At 48.0% G+C, this 14776-nt stretch overlaps 2 protein-coding genes across 3 annotated transcripts in view; one reads left to right on the forward strand and one right to left on the reverse strand.

The window, feature by feature from the left end:
- WNT5B (Wnt family member 5B) overlaps positions 1–14776 on the reverse strand; it is a 96086-nt gene that overhangs the window by 35555 nt on the left and 45755 nt on the right. The window lies entirely within an intron of this gene.
- FBXL14 (F-box and leucine rich repeat protein 14) lies at positions 5899–10282 on the forward strand. The gene has a single exon (XM_084625071.1). The coding sequence runs from the start codon at positions 6604–6606 to the stop codon at positions 7804–7806; it is 1203 nt and encodes a 400-aa protein (XP_084481197.1). The 5' UTR covers positions 5899–6603; the 3' UTR covers positions 7807–10282.

Here is a 14776-nt window from a genome sequence, read left to right on the forward strand (position 1 = left end):
CCCTGGCCCACCCCAGCCATATCGGGCTGAGCTGCTGCCTCCCCTCCCCCGCAGTGCTGGACTGGAGTGGGCTGAGCCACCAGCCTCCCCCAGTACTAGGCTGGCCCCAGTGCTGGGCCGGGCCGAGCTGCCAGCCTCCCCCAGTGCCGGGCCGAGCTGCTGGCCCCCCCCATGCCTGCCAAGCCAAGCTGCCAGCCCCCCTGCCAGAGTCAGGTCAGGCCAAGCTGCCGTCCCCCTAACGCCAGCTCCTCCTGCCCCTAAAGGCTCTGCTCCCCCGCCGAGCTGCCGGCCCCAGCGCCCGGCTGAGCCTGCTCAGTCTACCGGCCGCTGGCTCTCCGTGTCCCTCCTCACTCCCCCGTCCTGAGGAGGAGGGACATGGCGAGCAGTGGGGACGGAAGGGGGTGTGGAGTGGAGAAGGCAGTGGGGGTCTCGGGGAAGGGCCGGGGCCACTGCAGCCTGGGTGTCTGGCGGCAGGTTGGTGCCAGGGACAGGAAAGGCAAGGCCTTCCCTGGCCTATTATACCCGCCGCAAGTGTGTGTGTGTGTGTGTGTGTGTGTGTGAGAGAGAGAGAGTGCCTCCTGCAGGTTTCTCTGCTCTTTTGGGGAAAGCTGCTAGCCCCTTTGAATCGGCATGCTGCCGAGCACAGTAGTTGGGGCTGGGTGACTGAAGGGAAGAAGGAAGGAGAAATAGAATGTTAGAAGAGAAGCAAGGAAGATGGAAACATCCTCATTACACGGAGATGGGTCAGAGGGAATGTAGCTTATCAGGAAGTTAGTTTAGGGGCTCGATTAGGGTCAGCTAGGCGGGGTGGGGAATACATTGCTTTAGGACAGGAGTAGGCAACCTATGGCATGTGTGCCGAAGGCGGCACGCGAGCTGATTTTCAGTGGCACTCTCACTGCCTGGGTCTTGGCCACCGGCCCGGGGGCCTCTGCATTTTAATTTAATTTTAAATGAAGCTTCTTAACATTTTAAAAACCTTATTTACTTTACGTACAACAATAGTTTAGTTATACATTATAGACTTATAGAAAGAGACCCTCTAAAAATGTTAAAATGTATTACTGTCACGTGAAACTTTAAATTAGAGTGAACAAATGAAGACTCAGCACACCGCTTGTGAAAGGTTGCCGATCCCTGCTTTAGGAGCTGGATTAGAGTTCAATCAGCGTGATAGAGAGCAAAAGGAAGAAAAGGGTCAGAAGAACATTATTTTTTTAATAGCTGCCAATAGTTTAATAGGTGCCTCATTCCCTTGGAATCACAGCAGCCACCACCCACTGGCAAGACAGCTAGTATCAACTGGTTTCAGAGTAGCAGCTGTGTTAGTCTGTATTCGCAAAAAGGAGGACTTGTGGCACCTTAGAGATTAACACATTTATTTGAGCATAAGCTTTCATGAGCTACAGCTCACTTCATCGGATGCATTCAGTGGAAAATATCAACTGGGAAATTTCTGTGGCTAAATTCAGGATGGATTTTTCCATATCCCTGGTTGGAGCTCTATCACTTGGAGTGAAGCAGGGAAAGAGCACAGGGATATGTACTGGGACACATTTCCACACATCAGTAAGGGGTCAAAGAGCTCCTCTGGGCACGATCAGCCCAACCTGGCGTACCTGTGAGGCCTGTCAAATCTGGAGAGGGAAGTCTCCTTAGAAAGGAGAATCCAAGCCCGGCACAGAATGGCACTCAGAGGGAAGCAGAACCAGAGCTTCCTAGCCCCACAGAATAGGGGCTGCTTACCCACTAAGCTGCTGAAAAGCGTCTGCCACCTGGGCCCTCTGAAGATGTAGAGGGACCTTCTTCCCTTTGTTTTCCCTTTTGTTTGTGGGGTGCCCAGCCTGGGTCCTATTGGACACAAGGGAGTGAGGGGCCCAGACCCCATTCACAGACACTACTGACCTCTTATCTTTTGGGGAACCGCTGGGGGAGCCGCATTATTTTGTTTTGTGGGCTGCCGCATTATTTGATTCGCTCTTACCTTTTTTTGGACTGTTTAATGCCTAGTAAAGGGTTGCTTTCCTCTCCCCCAAAACTTTGATCAGAGAATCACACTCTGCACCTTAAACTGGCTCTACAGAGACACCTGAAGCTAGAGAAGGATGTCTGTGATGAGAGGCACCCACTTTCGCCCCCACAGGGACGCACTAAAAGTACAACCTATGACAGGACCTTTATTCACTATCTTTACTATATGCTTCATTTGAACCATGCCTGAAGGAGAGAGAGAATATTGTACTATGAATTAAGAGGCAAGGGAAACAAATAGGGACAGGCTAAGACAAGAACTGCAGAAAAGTCCATGGATATCATGACCACACATGTGATATAAGTTACAGAATACATGACAGTGCAGTTTTATCAGCATGAATAACTCACAAGTGCTGAAGCCACAATCCAGTTATGCAAATCACCCTGAACAACCTACCAATAAAAACTGTCCAGCCTGCACCAAATACCAGTGTAATTTGAGGGGGCTGGAGGGGGGAATGAAACATTTATCTGTCAAGTCCTTTCAAAAAGAGATAGTAGCTGTTTGGAGTTGTTCAAGGGTTTGGAATGCTAAAAATAGTTCCAGGAGATAGATCAGCAGTCTGAGTGCCTATGAGGTTTTTGATAAATGCAGTTTATCAAGAGATGGTGCTAGCCATCTATGTGATAAAAACATTTGTACCACATGAGGTCAGGATAAACATGGCATGAATGTCTTTATTTCTGCAACTATGGATTAAACAGAGGAAACCATGTGATAAATTGCATTTATTGTGCATTTTGACCATTCCACTTGCATGCAGATATTTTAAAACTCTGAGTGGTTCGAAAGAGCCATCCTTTAGATAAAATAATAACCTACTATAAAAATGTTTTCTTTTCCCCTCTACCATGGTGGATCAGGGATTCAATTTTACAACCAGTCCAAGGACCAGAATTAGTCAATTTTAGACCGGTGAGAGATTTAAAAGCTTTGATACTCTGTGGACAACCAGGATTTAAAGATTCTTGTTGCATGCCATGGGAGAAAGAGATTTCAGGCTCTCCAAGAATATGCATCATCTGTTTGTAGCCTTTGCTAGTCACAGATGGCCTATATTAAAATCATGACACCCCAATACCAGATAGAAATACTGTTTTAAGTAATTTTTTAGGCCTTAAATGGTCATTTTTCTACCACTCTAATTTGTAAGGTAGAGGAATTGAAAAATAGTAATTAAAATACATGAAAACATTTATAGGACAGTTTTTTCTGAAACAAGTGTGGCATATATGGAATACACTATAGTATAAAGGTATAAAAGTTATATGGGCATTTGTTCAGGATGACACATAACTCACTTGTAGCTTTGCCAATTTTATGAGTAACACAACTATCCCAACATTCTGTAATGTTACCATCCCATGTTCCGTATCTCTCATCTTTTGCCCAATGTGCATAGAGCTCAATCCTGCAGACATCTCATACAAGTTGTTTCTCTGACTTTAATAAAACAATTCTTATAAATAAGGGTTGCATGATTGGGCCCATATAGTTTATATACCATGATATGCACTTGGAATGGTTAATGTGTCAGCACTTCTATTACAATCCATTTTCATTTGCTCTCATCTTTATGTAAAATCTCTCTTTTGGCTGAGGTTTTCTATGATTGGTCTAAACAGAAAAGTAGATTTTATTTATTTAGAGTAAAATCTATTCACATAGGATATTTTATAATTAGGGAGAGGGTAGAAAATAGTCTTTCCTGTGTAAAATAGATAAAATCTAAGGACCTGATCCTGCTGACGGATCCACACAGGAAATCGCCGTAAGGAGCCCAGTTGACTTCAGTGGGGCTGCACATTCACGTTAGGGTCCCCCCAGGATGAGCAGATTGCAGAATGAGAGCCTAAGATTTTTTCCCCCACCTAATAACCACAAAAATTGGTTGAATTTTACAAGTTTAGATCCCAAACATGCAGTAAGATCTGCTATAATAGACCCCACATGGCCATTCAGAAACTCACTCAAGTTAATATAGGAAATCATGTAAGTGGATAAGAATGCAGGATCAGGGCCCATATATTTCCTGGTGGCTATTCATCACAAATAACTAGTTTCCTGGCAAACATGCAGCAAGAATCCAAACAAACATTATATGCATGATTTTAAAAAATGGCTTAGCACATGTGCAGTACAAAATGTTCTCTGAATTTAGAGTTAACATGCTATCAATGAACTACAGAATAATGTATAATTTATACTATCAACAGGAGTATGGGTGTTTTGCAGCTATTTCATTGTGGAGATTCACAGTTATTTAAGATTCAAGCCTGGAACTGCACAAATCAAGAGAGATATTAGCCTTATAATCTCCCCTTTTACCTAAAAACAAAAAGACCCGAGGGAAACAGAAATAAAACTATAATGCTCAATTTATGGCTGTAAACACTTAAGTCAGGAAATGCATCAGTGATGGTTCTCATAGTAATCTTAACTCATGACTGCAACTTGTCTATGCTAGGTGAAATAACCATTGGTGAAATGGTTTTCACCAATTATCTCCCCAGAATCAGTACTGAGAACAGTTTAAATTCCTTTTCTACACCGGACACGGACAAAATAATTAAAACTAGTGCTATCAGTTCAGCCAGGCTCATGGGAGCTGTAGTATAATCTAGGCTCCAGTAACCAGATCAGTTTTGTTAGTGTTTTAGTTAAATGTGGTAAAAAGTAAGTTACCAAAACAGTGTTAAAAATGAGTCCTAAGGCTTCCCCAAGTTCACCTGACCCAGTGGGAATTTTGTTGTACTTTTCCAATAGAAAAAGGCAATACTGTTTTCTGAAACTGTTTTGAAAAGTTTTATCTGGCCTATACTAGCACTTAAGCTGCTTTTAACATGAGTGCAGCTGCACCCCCGTTAACATGTACAATGTTTACTAATGCACAAAAGGCTGTTGAGACCAGGCAAATACAAGTCTCAAGCACTCTGTACTTGAAATGCCTTTTAATGACCTGTGCCTGGTCTACATTAGCACTTACACCACTTTCAATATTTGTTCACATGCCCCATTGCTGAAAACAATTTTCTGTCCTGGTTTCACTTCCTAGTGTGGAGCCAATGGACTAGCCCAGCCTTGCTGTTTAATGTCACCTTGATACACAATTAACCAAATCTCTCAGCTCACAGACTCCTAGGGAGCTTCATGGGAAATTAGGCCTAGACAAGGGTGAAAAAGGGTGGTTGTTTTTTTTAAAGGCCAGGTTAGCTAGCACCTCCCCTAACAACTCTAGGGCAGACGGGGCAGGCTGTACTTCAGCACGTGCTTGCTGGTCGAGTTGAAACCCAGAGCCCCAGGCCTATGAAGACACAAGCTGCCCCGCCTACACCAGGGCTTTAGTTCCCCCAAATCGAGACAAAGCCAGGGCGGCCGGGGCCCTTACGGCTGAGCTGAAGTTCCCCAGACATATGTGTTTCCTGGCTTGGGGGGGAAGCTGTGACCTTAACCTGCCGGCAGCGATGAGTGGCAGCGGGGGGGCGTGTGATATGCCGCCCTGCAGCGCGAGGGACGGGGGGGGGGCTCTCCGGGGGCTCTGGAGACACTGGCGGAGGGCAGGGAGCGGTGCTGAGGCCGGGGCAGCGCACGGCTCGGTGGGTGACCGTGTCCAGGCCCCTCGTCCGGCCGCTGCTGGGCCGGGCGGGAGCGGGGACTCGGGCTGCGGCCCGCTGGCGGCGGGGGGATGGTTCCTTCGGGAGAGGAAGAGGCGCCAGGTCGAGGCTGGCTGTGGGGGAAGGGAATTCCCGGCCGGGAGCTCCCGGGGAGGGGGGCAGCGCGGCGGCGGCGGCGGCGCGGCAGGGGTTAATCCGCGAGCGCAGAGAATGGGCCGCGCTGTTTCCAGGGTGACGGCTCGGAGTGTTCCGGATCGTACCATTGCGCTGGGGGAGGAGAAGGCTTCAGCCGTCGCCAGACCCAGCCCAGCGCCGCCTCCTTCTCTTCCCCCTCCCCCCGGCCGGAGCGCGGCGCCTGGGCCCAGCGGCGAGCGCAGCGCGGAGGAGCGAAGCAGGCGGATCCCGTCGGCGGCAGCGCGGAGCCTGGGCCCAGAGCGGCGGGGTCGGGATCGGCGGCGCGGCCCCTTCTCCCCCCGCGCGGGGCAGCGGGCTGCGGGCGGCCCCGGGCTGCGGGGCTGGGAAGGCGGCTCGGAGACAAAGGAGGCGGCGGGGCTCGGAGCCGGCACCAGGGACCGAGAGGCGCCTCCGGGAGCCCCCGCCCGGGGCAGGCGGCACAATGCGGCACGGGGCGGCCCGCCCGCACCGGCTGCAGCAGCGCGGGGGCCGCAGCGCGGCCCGCCCGGGGCGGGGATAGAGGCGGCGGCCGGAGCCCCAGAGCCGGGCCGGGCCCCTTCCGCGAGCAGCGTCCCCCCGGCCTGTCACACGGGGCGGCGATGTGAGGGCCCCGGAGCCGGCAGCAGCCACAGCCGAGCAGCGGGGACCCAGCGGAAGCGGCAGCCGGCCGGGCCCGGAGGAGCCGAGCAGCGGGGATCCGGCGGGCGCGGCGGCCGGCCGGGCCCGGAGGAGCCGAGCAGCGGGGATCCGGCGGGCGCGGCGGCCGGGCCTGGCTGTGCGATGGAGACGCACATCTCCTGCCTGTTCCCGGAGCTGCTGGCCATGATCTTCGGGTACCTGGAGGTGCGGGACAAGGGCCGCGCGGCGCAGGTGTGCACGGCCTGGCGGGACGCCGCCTACCACCGCTCCGTGTGGCGGGGCGTGGAGGCCAAGCTGCACCTGCGCCGCGCCAACCCCTCGCTCTTCCCCAGCCTGGCGGCGCGGGGCATCCGGCGGGTGCAGATCCTGTCTCTGCGGCGCAGCCTGAGCTACGTGATCCAGGGCATGGCGGAGATCGAGAGCCTCAACCTGAGCGGCTGCTACAACCTCACCGACAACGGGCTGGGCCATGCCTTCGTGGCGGAGATCGGCTCGCTGCGGGCGCTCAACCTGAGCCTGTGCAAACAGATCACCGACAGCAGCCTGGGCCGCATCGCCCAGTACCTCAAGGGCCTCGAGGTGCTGGAGCTGGGCGGTTGCAGCAACATCACCAACACCGGCCTCCTACTCATCGCCTGGGGTTTGCAGCGCCTCAAGAGCCTCAACCTGCGCTCCTGCCGCCACCTCTCTGACGTGGGCATTGGGCACCTGGCGGGCATGACCCGCAGTGCAGCTGAGGGCTGTCTGGGCCTGGAGCAGCTCACGCTGCAGGACTGCCAGAAGCTCAGCGACCTCTCACTAAAGCACCTGGCCCGAGGCCTGGGACGCCTCCGCCAGCTCAACCTCAGCTTTTGTGGGGGCATTTCTGATGCGGGGCTGCTCCACCTGTCCCACATGAGCAGCCTGCGCAGCCTCAACCTGCGCTCGTGTGACAACATCAGCGACACAGGCATCATGCATCTGGCCATGGGCAGCCTGCGTCTTTCGGGCCTCGATGTTTCCTTCTGTGACAAGGTGGGGGACCAGAGCCTAGCCTATATCGCACAGGGCCTGGATGGGCTGCGTTCCCTCTCCCTCTGCTCCTGCCACATCAGCGATGAAGGCATCAACCGTATGGTGCGCCAGATGCACGGGCTCCGCACGCTCAACATTGGCCAGTGTGTCCGTATCACTGACAAGGGCCTGGAGCTCATTGCGGAGCACCTCAGCCAGCTCACAGGCATTGATCTCTATGGCTGCACCCGCATCACTAAGCGGGGCTTGGAGCGCATCACGCAGCTGCCCTGTCTCAAGGTGCTTAACCTGGGACTTTGGCAAATGACTGAGAGCGAGAAGGTGAGGTGAGAGGAGGGGGCACCTGGAGACCTCCATCCTCTCTGGAGGGACTCACTGACTGACTGCTGCAGTGGGGGGGGGGCCGCACACACAGACCCATGCTACCTGCCCACTCCAGCACTGGAAGGAGGCAGGGATAGAGAGAGCCCACCCCATCCCTTCCATGCCACCTACCCACCTCTGCACTGGCTGGGGCAGGAGAGGGAAGAGAGAGAACCCTCATTTCTTCCATGTCATCCTCAGCCTTCCATTGGGAATACAGTACCCCTTTCCTCATCCTTCTCTGCATTGGGGATAGAGGCTTGCAATTTTATGCACTGGGGCTGGAGATACCCCTCCCCACTCCAATTCTGATTCTAACCCCTCATGCACTAGGGATTGATGAAGAAAGCCCCCTATTCTTATTCACCTCCAGTCCTGCTCAGTTTTGGGAATAGGGACCTTCTCTAATGGGGGTGGGAATGGAAATGGGAACACCCCCCCCCCCAAAAAAAAAAAAAAAAAAAGCTTATTAGCTGCATGTTCCATATCCACTGACCCCAGTCCTTCTGCGCTGGGTACAAACAAAGACACCCCCTTGTCAAACCATTCCAATTCTTTTTTTCCCCATCCCAACTGGGGATTGTGACAGAAATAGCCTTTCCCAGATATACATATTCCATTTATTTCCAGTCCCACCCCCTCTTCACTTCTACCCCATTTTGCCCTGTGGTTGGATACAATCTCCCACCACACCAGTTCTCCAGTGCATTGGATATAGAGAGAGCTACACTGGTCCCCTCCCCTCCCGAGTTGAGTACAGGGACATGATTCCTTTGCACCCTGCACTGTGGTTGGAGAGAGTGCCTAGACCCTCCACTCTTTTCCCCATCTCTCTGCACTGGGGATGAAGATAGACTCCTAATACTTCTCCCTCCTCCTCATACTGGGGATGAAGACACCATTTTCCCCACACCCCATTCCCAACAGAGAAGGAGACAGATCCCAGTCTCTTCAAATGTCCCACCTGCATTGGAGGGATGGAGTCACCTTAGCCATTCATCGTCCCTTTCATTTTTCTCTCTCTTCCTCCCTGCCTTCTCTTTCTTAGAAGTGGGGATAAAGACATATCCAGCCACACATTCATTTCCCCTTTGGATTGGGGGCGAATGGGGCAGAGGGGATGACCAGCTCCTATCTGCCCAAGGGACTTAAGGAAGAATCTCCAGCTTCATTTTTGCTTTCATTTGAGATACTGTGACGTGGTTTTATTTTGAAATGCATACAAAAAATTATTACTACAAAACAGCCTCTTACCACCACCACCACCCTCCCCTTGCTTACATCCTTTTTCTCATCCTTTCTTTCTTCAGTATTCATTTTCTTCCATGGTTTTATTTTTAAAGACATTTGAAGTTGCTGTTCTTGTGGATTAAGTACGTTTTTTTTCTGCTGAATATATTCTATATATATAAATATATATATAATGTCTGGCTACCTCGTTTTAATTTGTTACTTTTTTCTCTAAAGCCCTGGAATTCTTACAAGAAAGAGATTTTGAGACTGAAACATTTTTGTGCCTAGACTGGAAAGATGCCCCTTGGGTTTGTAACTTTTTTTTTTTTTTTTTTTAAAAGCTTTCCCTAATGTGCCCCACCTTCACATTCTGACTGTGCCTCTCCCTCCCTCTCCATTGGGGCTTGGGGATCCAGCTGTGCTTCTGCATTTTTAGTCCTCTAGCACAAACATGTGTAACATGTGAGAATCCATACTGAGGATTGGGGTATTGAAATGTGTGAAATGCAAGTTCAGTTTCTTAAAATATATATATATATATATATATATATGCAAATATTCCCCTCTCCCTCCCAAATCACCTACAAAAAAAGGTCACTGTTGTGTGAGGCTTCCTGTTTGTAAGTGGGGAGAGGAGCAGAACAGGCCTGCAGGGCCTGAGGCTGCGATGTGAAGGGGAGGAGACTGAAATTCATCTGTCTTATCTCTGTTCTGTCAGTAAAATGGAGCTGGTTCTTTAGATTTTTTTAATTATTATTTTAAAGAGGAAGAATAATTGATGAATTTTTAAAGAAACAAATGTTGGCCTTTTTTCTTTACTTATTTTTTTTAATTCAAAATCTCAAATCCTCAACAATAACAGGCCAGACCATGGAGTTAAAGCAAACCCAGAGACCCCTATGGATTAATTGTACTGTTTGTGAATTTGTATAAAAAAAACAAAGATCCTCTTAAAACATTTTATATTCTTACAGTAAAAGGTTAAACTGATATTTATATAATAAAAGAGGAAATATGAAGTATGTTTTTGAAAAAAAGCTGTATCTGTGTTGTTTTTGTTTTTTTAAAGGTAGGTATCTTGTCTACTGGTCGCAAGAAATGTGGTGTGCTTATTGAGGGTTTCGCCTGTGCTCTTGACTTAGTGAGTGACTTGGTCTGAGTAAAAGGAAATGGGGAGTCTGGTCAATCCTGTGCAGGATGTTGAGTAATGTAATAATTAGAAATGTACAAGAGAGTGTTGCTTCCTTTTGGAAAGGCCAATATTGTATATGAGAACAGCTGACTTTCTCAGATAAATTGAGTGAAAGTAGAGATTAATGTTGGGGTACCAGTTCATTTTGGGGTTGGGCAAATTGCAACTGATAAAATTTGTTATGAAGGGACATAGGGGTAAAGTGATGTGTAGTAGATCAAACTTGACACTTTAGGGGGGAAAACGTTTTTAAAAAACTTAAGACACATGGCAATGTTCCTGTTTCATTTAAAAGTCCATGAAAACTGGTTTTCTGCTCTTTCCCACACCCCAAAAATTTTCCTGCAATATTAACAACACAAAATTGCTGTCTTTTGCTAGTGCATGAGAACTTGGAAGTGAATAACTAGAAAACTGACTATACTGTTTCACTTTTTCATTGTACACTCTGAGATAAAAGTAAAGAGGAAATGGGAAAAATTGGATTTTTAACATTGTTCTAATAATCTTAAGATGTCCTTTTATACCATCGAAAACTTTCTTTTTAACGTATGACTTCTAACCTGACAGGGTCCCTTTTAGACTTCTATGATGTGAGGTTTGTATTGTTGTTCAAGATAGGGGCTTAAGCTGTTTATTGGGCATGAAACAAAGCTTTTCTCCCCTCTAAGTACTGCAGCAGGGCTTTCTCTTTCTTTCTCCCCCCCCCCTCTTTTATTTTAAAGAAGGGTTGGGGTTAGAGAGAATGTGAAATGATGGAAGGAGCAAAGCCATTGTTCAGGAAAGTTAAAAGAGGAGCTGTCCTTGCTTGCTTGCTTGCTTGTTCAGTCATGCATACTGAATCTCGCCATGTGAGGGTCCCTATGGAAAGGAGGAGGGTGATTCTTCCCCTCTTTTTAACATTCCTCTCCAGGCCTGGCTGTATTTAAGCTGCTTTCCTCCATGCAGAGGAGGGGCAGTGGGGGATGGTGTGGAGTTCCTGTACATTTGCATTTTAAGTACTTCTAGTGCTGTAGCAGGCTACTTTGTTTCATCCAAACTATTCTATCCTAGCCAGCTTCTCTCAAGTTACACCCAGGTAGATGAGCTCTCCACAATATAGCCCTAGCAAAGAGGTTATGGCTGTTTCCAGTTGTAATCTTTCTGGCTTGTATATTTTGATGTATTTTTGACTGAAACTAGAGCATTCATAATTCCTTCTTTCATGCTGCAGAAACCCACCCACACACTTTTAAAAAAATCCCACTTCCTGCTAGGACGGCGGAGTTTCACTGGGTTCTCCTCTGCACCCCAGGGAGGAGGGCCAGCACCTAGATGGCTGCAGGATTATTTTTGTAAAACTACCAAGCTTTCTGTTGGGAGTGCATCACAAAAGCTGCATTGTTCCCTTTGGGGAAAGCCATCACAATTGGATCTAATTGAGCCTGACACTATATCCATCTTCCTTTACTTGGAGAGAGGTATTGGATCTTTTTCTTCCCTTTTAAAGAAAAATTACAATACTTTCTTGACTGAAAACAGGATGTGTGAACCCCAGTAAACAATAGGAATTCCAGACCAGGTTCAAGTTACCAGTAGATATTTAATATTTGATATAGCTAGCCATGGTCCTTGCAAGGGATAGTAAATTGTACCTCTCGCTAGGTCACAGGCTTACCAGATTCTAACAATAATATAGACAGCAAGCTGTAGTATATAGATGCTTTGTTCGCCCCATTCAATCACATGTTAACGTGGATAACTGAACTAAGGCAGACCTCAAAATTGCATATGCATCTTGTCTGTGGTCCTGAAGTCCTTCTAAAGTCAGGAACAGGACGGCTCTGAGGCTAAAATGTTGTTTATAACTTCATCTCAGAAACAAGCTAGGTGGACCAACATATTATTTAAATAGAACCCAAAATCTTTAGGAAATTGTGCTGAAACCAGAGCCTCCCTGAAGTCCTGTAGTATTAGGAACAGCAGACATTGTTCCCTCTTGAAATGGGCTAGTCTCAGAAATGACAATGCTCTCTTGGTCATAAACATAAGTCTTACTATTGGGAGTGGTCTGAGCTGGAGCAATATGTCTGTTTATTTGTAAGGAGATGGTTTCTAAAAAAAGAGATGATGCTAGTAAAGGGGCAGAGGAGACTAACCAATGACTAATTACTCTCCTCAATATATAATTCCCTAGTGTAACAGAGGAAATAATATTTTCGCCCTCCAGTCACTTCTGAACTGAGAGATGGGTCAGTGCAAAGTTCTTATCAAACATGACTCATTTGGAAGCGGAGGTAGAGAATAGTAAAAATGTTGTTTTGAAGTGAACTGGAAGGAGGAGAGGAAGGTGATCAGGAACAGTCAGCATGGATTCAACAAGGGCAAGTCATGCCTGACCAACCTGATTGCCTTCTATGATGAGATAACTGGCTCTGTGGATATGGGGAAAGCAGTGGATGTGATATATCTTGACTTTAGCAAAGCTTTTGATATCACAGTATTCTTGCCAACAAGTTAAAAAAGCATGGATTGGATGAATGGACTATAAGGTAGATAGAAAGCTGGCTAGATTATCAATGGGTAGTGATCAACGGCTCGATGTCTAGTTGGCAGCCGGTATCAAGCGGAGTGCCCCAGGGGTCGGTCCTAGGGCTGGTTTTGTTTAACATCTTTATTAATTATCTGGATGATGGGATGGATTGCACCCTCAGCAAGTTTGCAGATGACACTAAACTGGGGGGGAGAGGTAGATATGCTGGAGAGTAGGGATAGGGTTCAGAGTGACCTAGTCAAATTGGAGGATTGGACCAAAAGAAATCTGATGAGGTTCAACATGGACAAGTGCAGAGTCCTGCACTTAGGATGGAAGAATCCCATGCACCGCTACAGGCTGGGGACCGACTGGCTAAACGGCAGTTCTGCAGAAAAGGACCTAGGGATTACAGTGGATGAGAAGCTGGATATGAGTCAGCAGTGTGCCCTTGTTGCCAAGAAGGCTAATGGCATATTGGGGTGCATTAGTAGGAGTATTGCCAGCAGATCAAGGGAAGTGATTATTCTCCTCTATTCGGCACTGGTGAGTTCACATCTGGAGTATTGTGTCCAGTTTTGGGGCCCCCACTACAGAAGGGATGTGGACAAATTGGAGAGAGTCCTGCTGAGGGCAAAGAAAATGATCTGGGGCTGGGGCACATGACTTATGAGGAGAGGCTGAGGGAACTGGGCTTGTTTAGTCTGCAGAAGAGAAAAGTAATGGGGGGATTTGATAGCAACCTTCAACTACCTGAAGGGGGGTTCCAAAGAGAATGGAGCTCAGCTGTTCTCAGTGGTGGCAGATGACAGACAATGGTCTCAAATTGCTGTGGGGGAGGTCTAGGTTGGATATTAGGAAACACTGCTTCACTAGGAGGGTGGTGAAGCACTGGAATGGGTTACCTAGGGAGGTGGTGGAATCTTCATTCTTAGAGGTTTTTAAGGCACGGCTTGACAAAGCCCTGGCTGAGATGATTTAGTTGGTGTTGGTCCTGCTTTCAGCAGGGGGTTGAACTAGATGACCTGAGGTCTCTTCCAACCCTAATCTCATATGATTCTATGAAGTCAATTCATGTCATCCTAATCTTTACAATTGAAGTCAACAGAAAAACTCCAATTAACTTCAGTCATTATTTTTAATCATGTTTGTTATGTCACCGTCTAAGGACCAACTAAGAATGAGGCATCGTACAAACACAGCAGTACTGTCCCTGCTTTGAAGAGCTTTTAATCTAAGCATACAAGACAGACACAGGATGGGGGGAAGGGATGAACACACAAGCAGAGTCCACCATGTGATGGCAGCAAAAGGCATGTTAGTTCCAGGGTTTGTCTGGAGGGCTTTGGGTGTGTTTAGTTAAGAGGGGATGAGCTAAGTGGAAGAGTGATGGAGACAGAGGGTAAGATTGACTGATGCAGCTTGAAGATGAGCGAAAGACCTTGAGGGAGAGGCAGGATGGAGCAAACAGCCACTCAGCACAGAGCAGAAAAAGTCTAGTCAAAACTAGAAAATTCTCTGAATGTCTGAAGGTCCCTGCTTTGGCTGCTTCTACAAGTGCCCCTACTGGCTGATTCCTCCCTGCAGTTTTTCCCCAAGGAGGGTGGGGCGCACGACCTGCATGCTGGTGTCCCCAAGGTAGGTGATAATGGAGTTTCCCCTATACAATTTTGAGTCAGCGTGCACATGTGTACTCAAGAGGAGTCGCCTTGACTAGGGTTCCATTTTACGTTCTCCCAATACAACAATCCCTATTTTGGGTACTTGTCGTACTGGATTAGGCCCCTTGTCTCCCCATCTATAAATGAGGATAATTGCTTTACAGAGGTGTTGAGATTTAATATAAATGGCTCTACAATTTTAGGATGAAAAATGCTGTAAGTGCAAGGTACTCTGTATTGTACTACAACTTGTTCTTGAACATGGTGATGCATGGAAAGAGAAGGGTTAAGGGGAAAAGTGGGTGGCCAAGTCATCTAAAGAGTTTTTGGAATTGAAAA

Source organism: Lepidochelys olivacea (assembly GCF_965140295.1).
Source record: "Lepidochelys olivacea isolate rLepOli2 genome assembly, chromosome: 1".
Lineage (NCBI taxonomy): Eukaryota > Metazoa > Chordata > Testudines > Cheloniidae > Lepidochelys > Lepidochelys olivacea.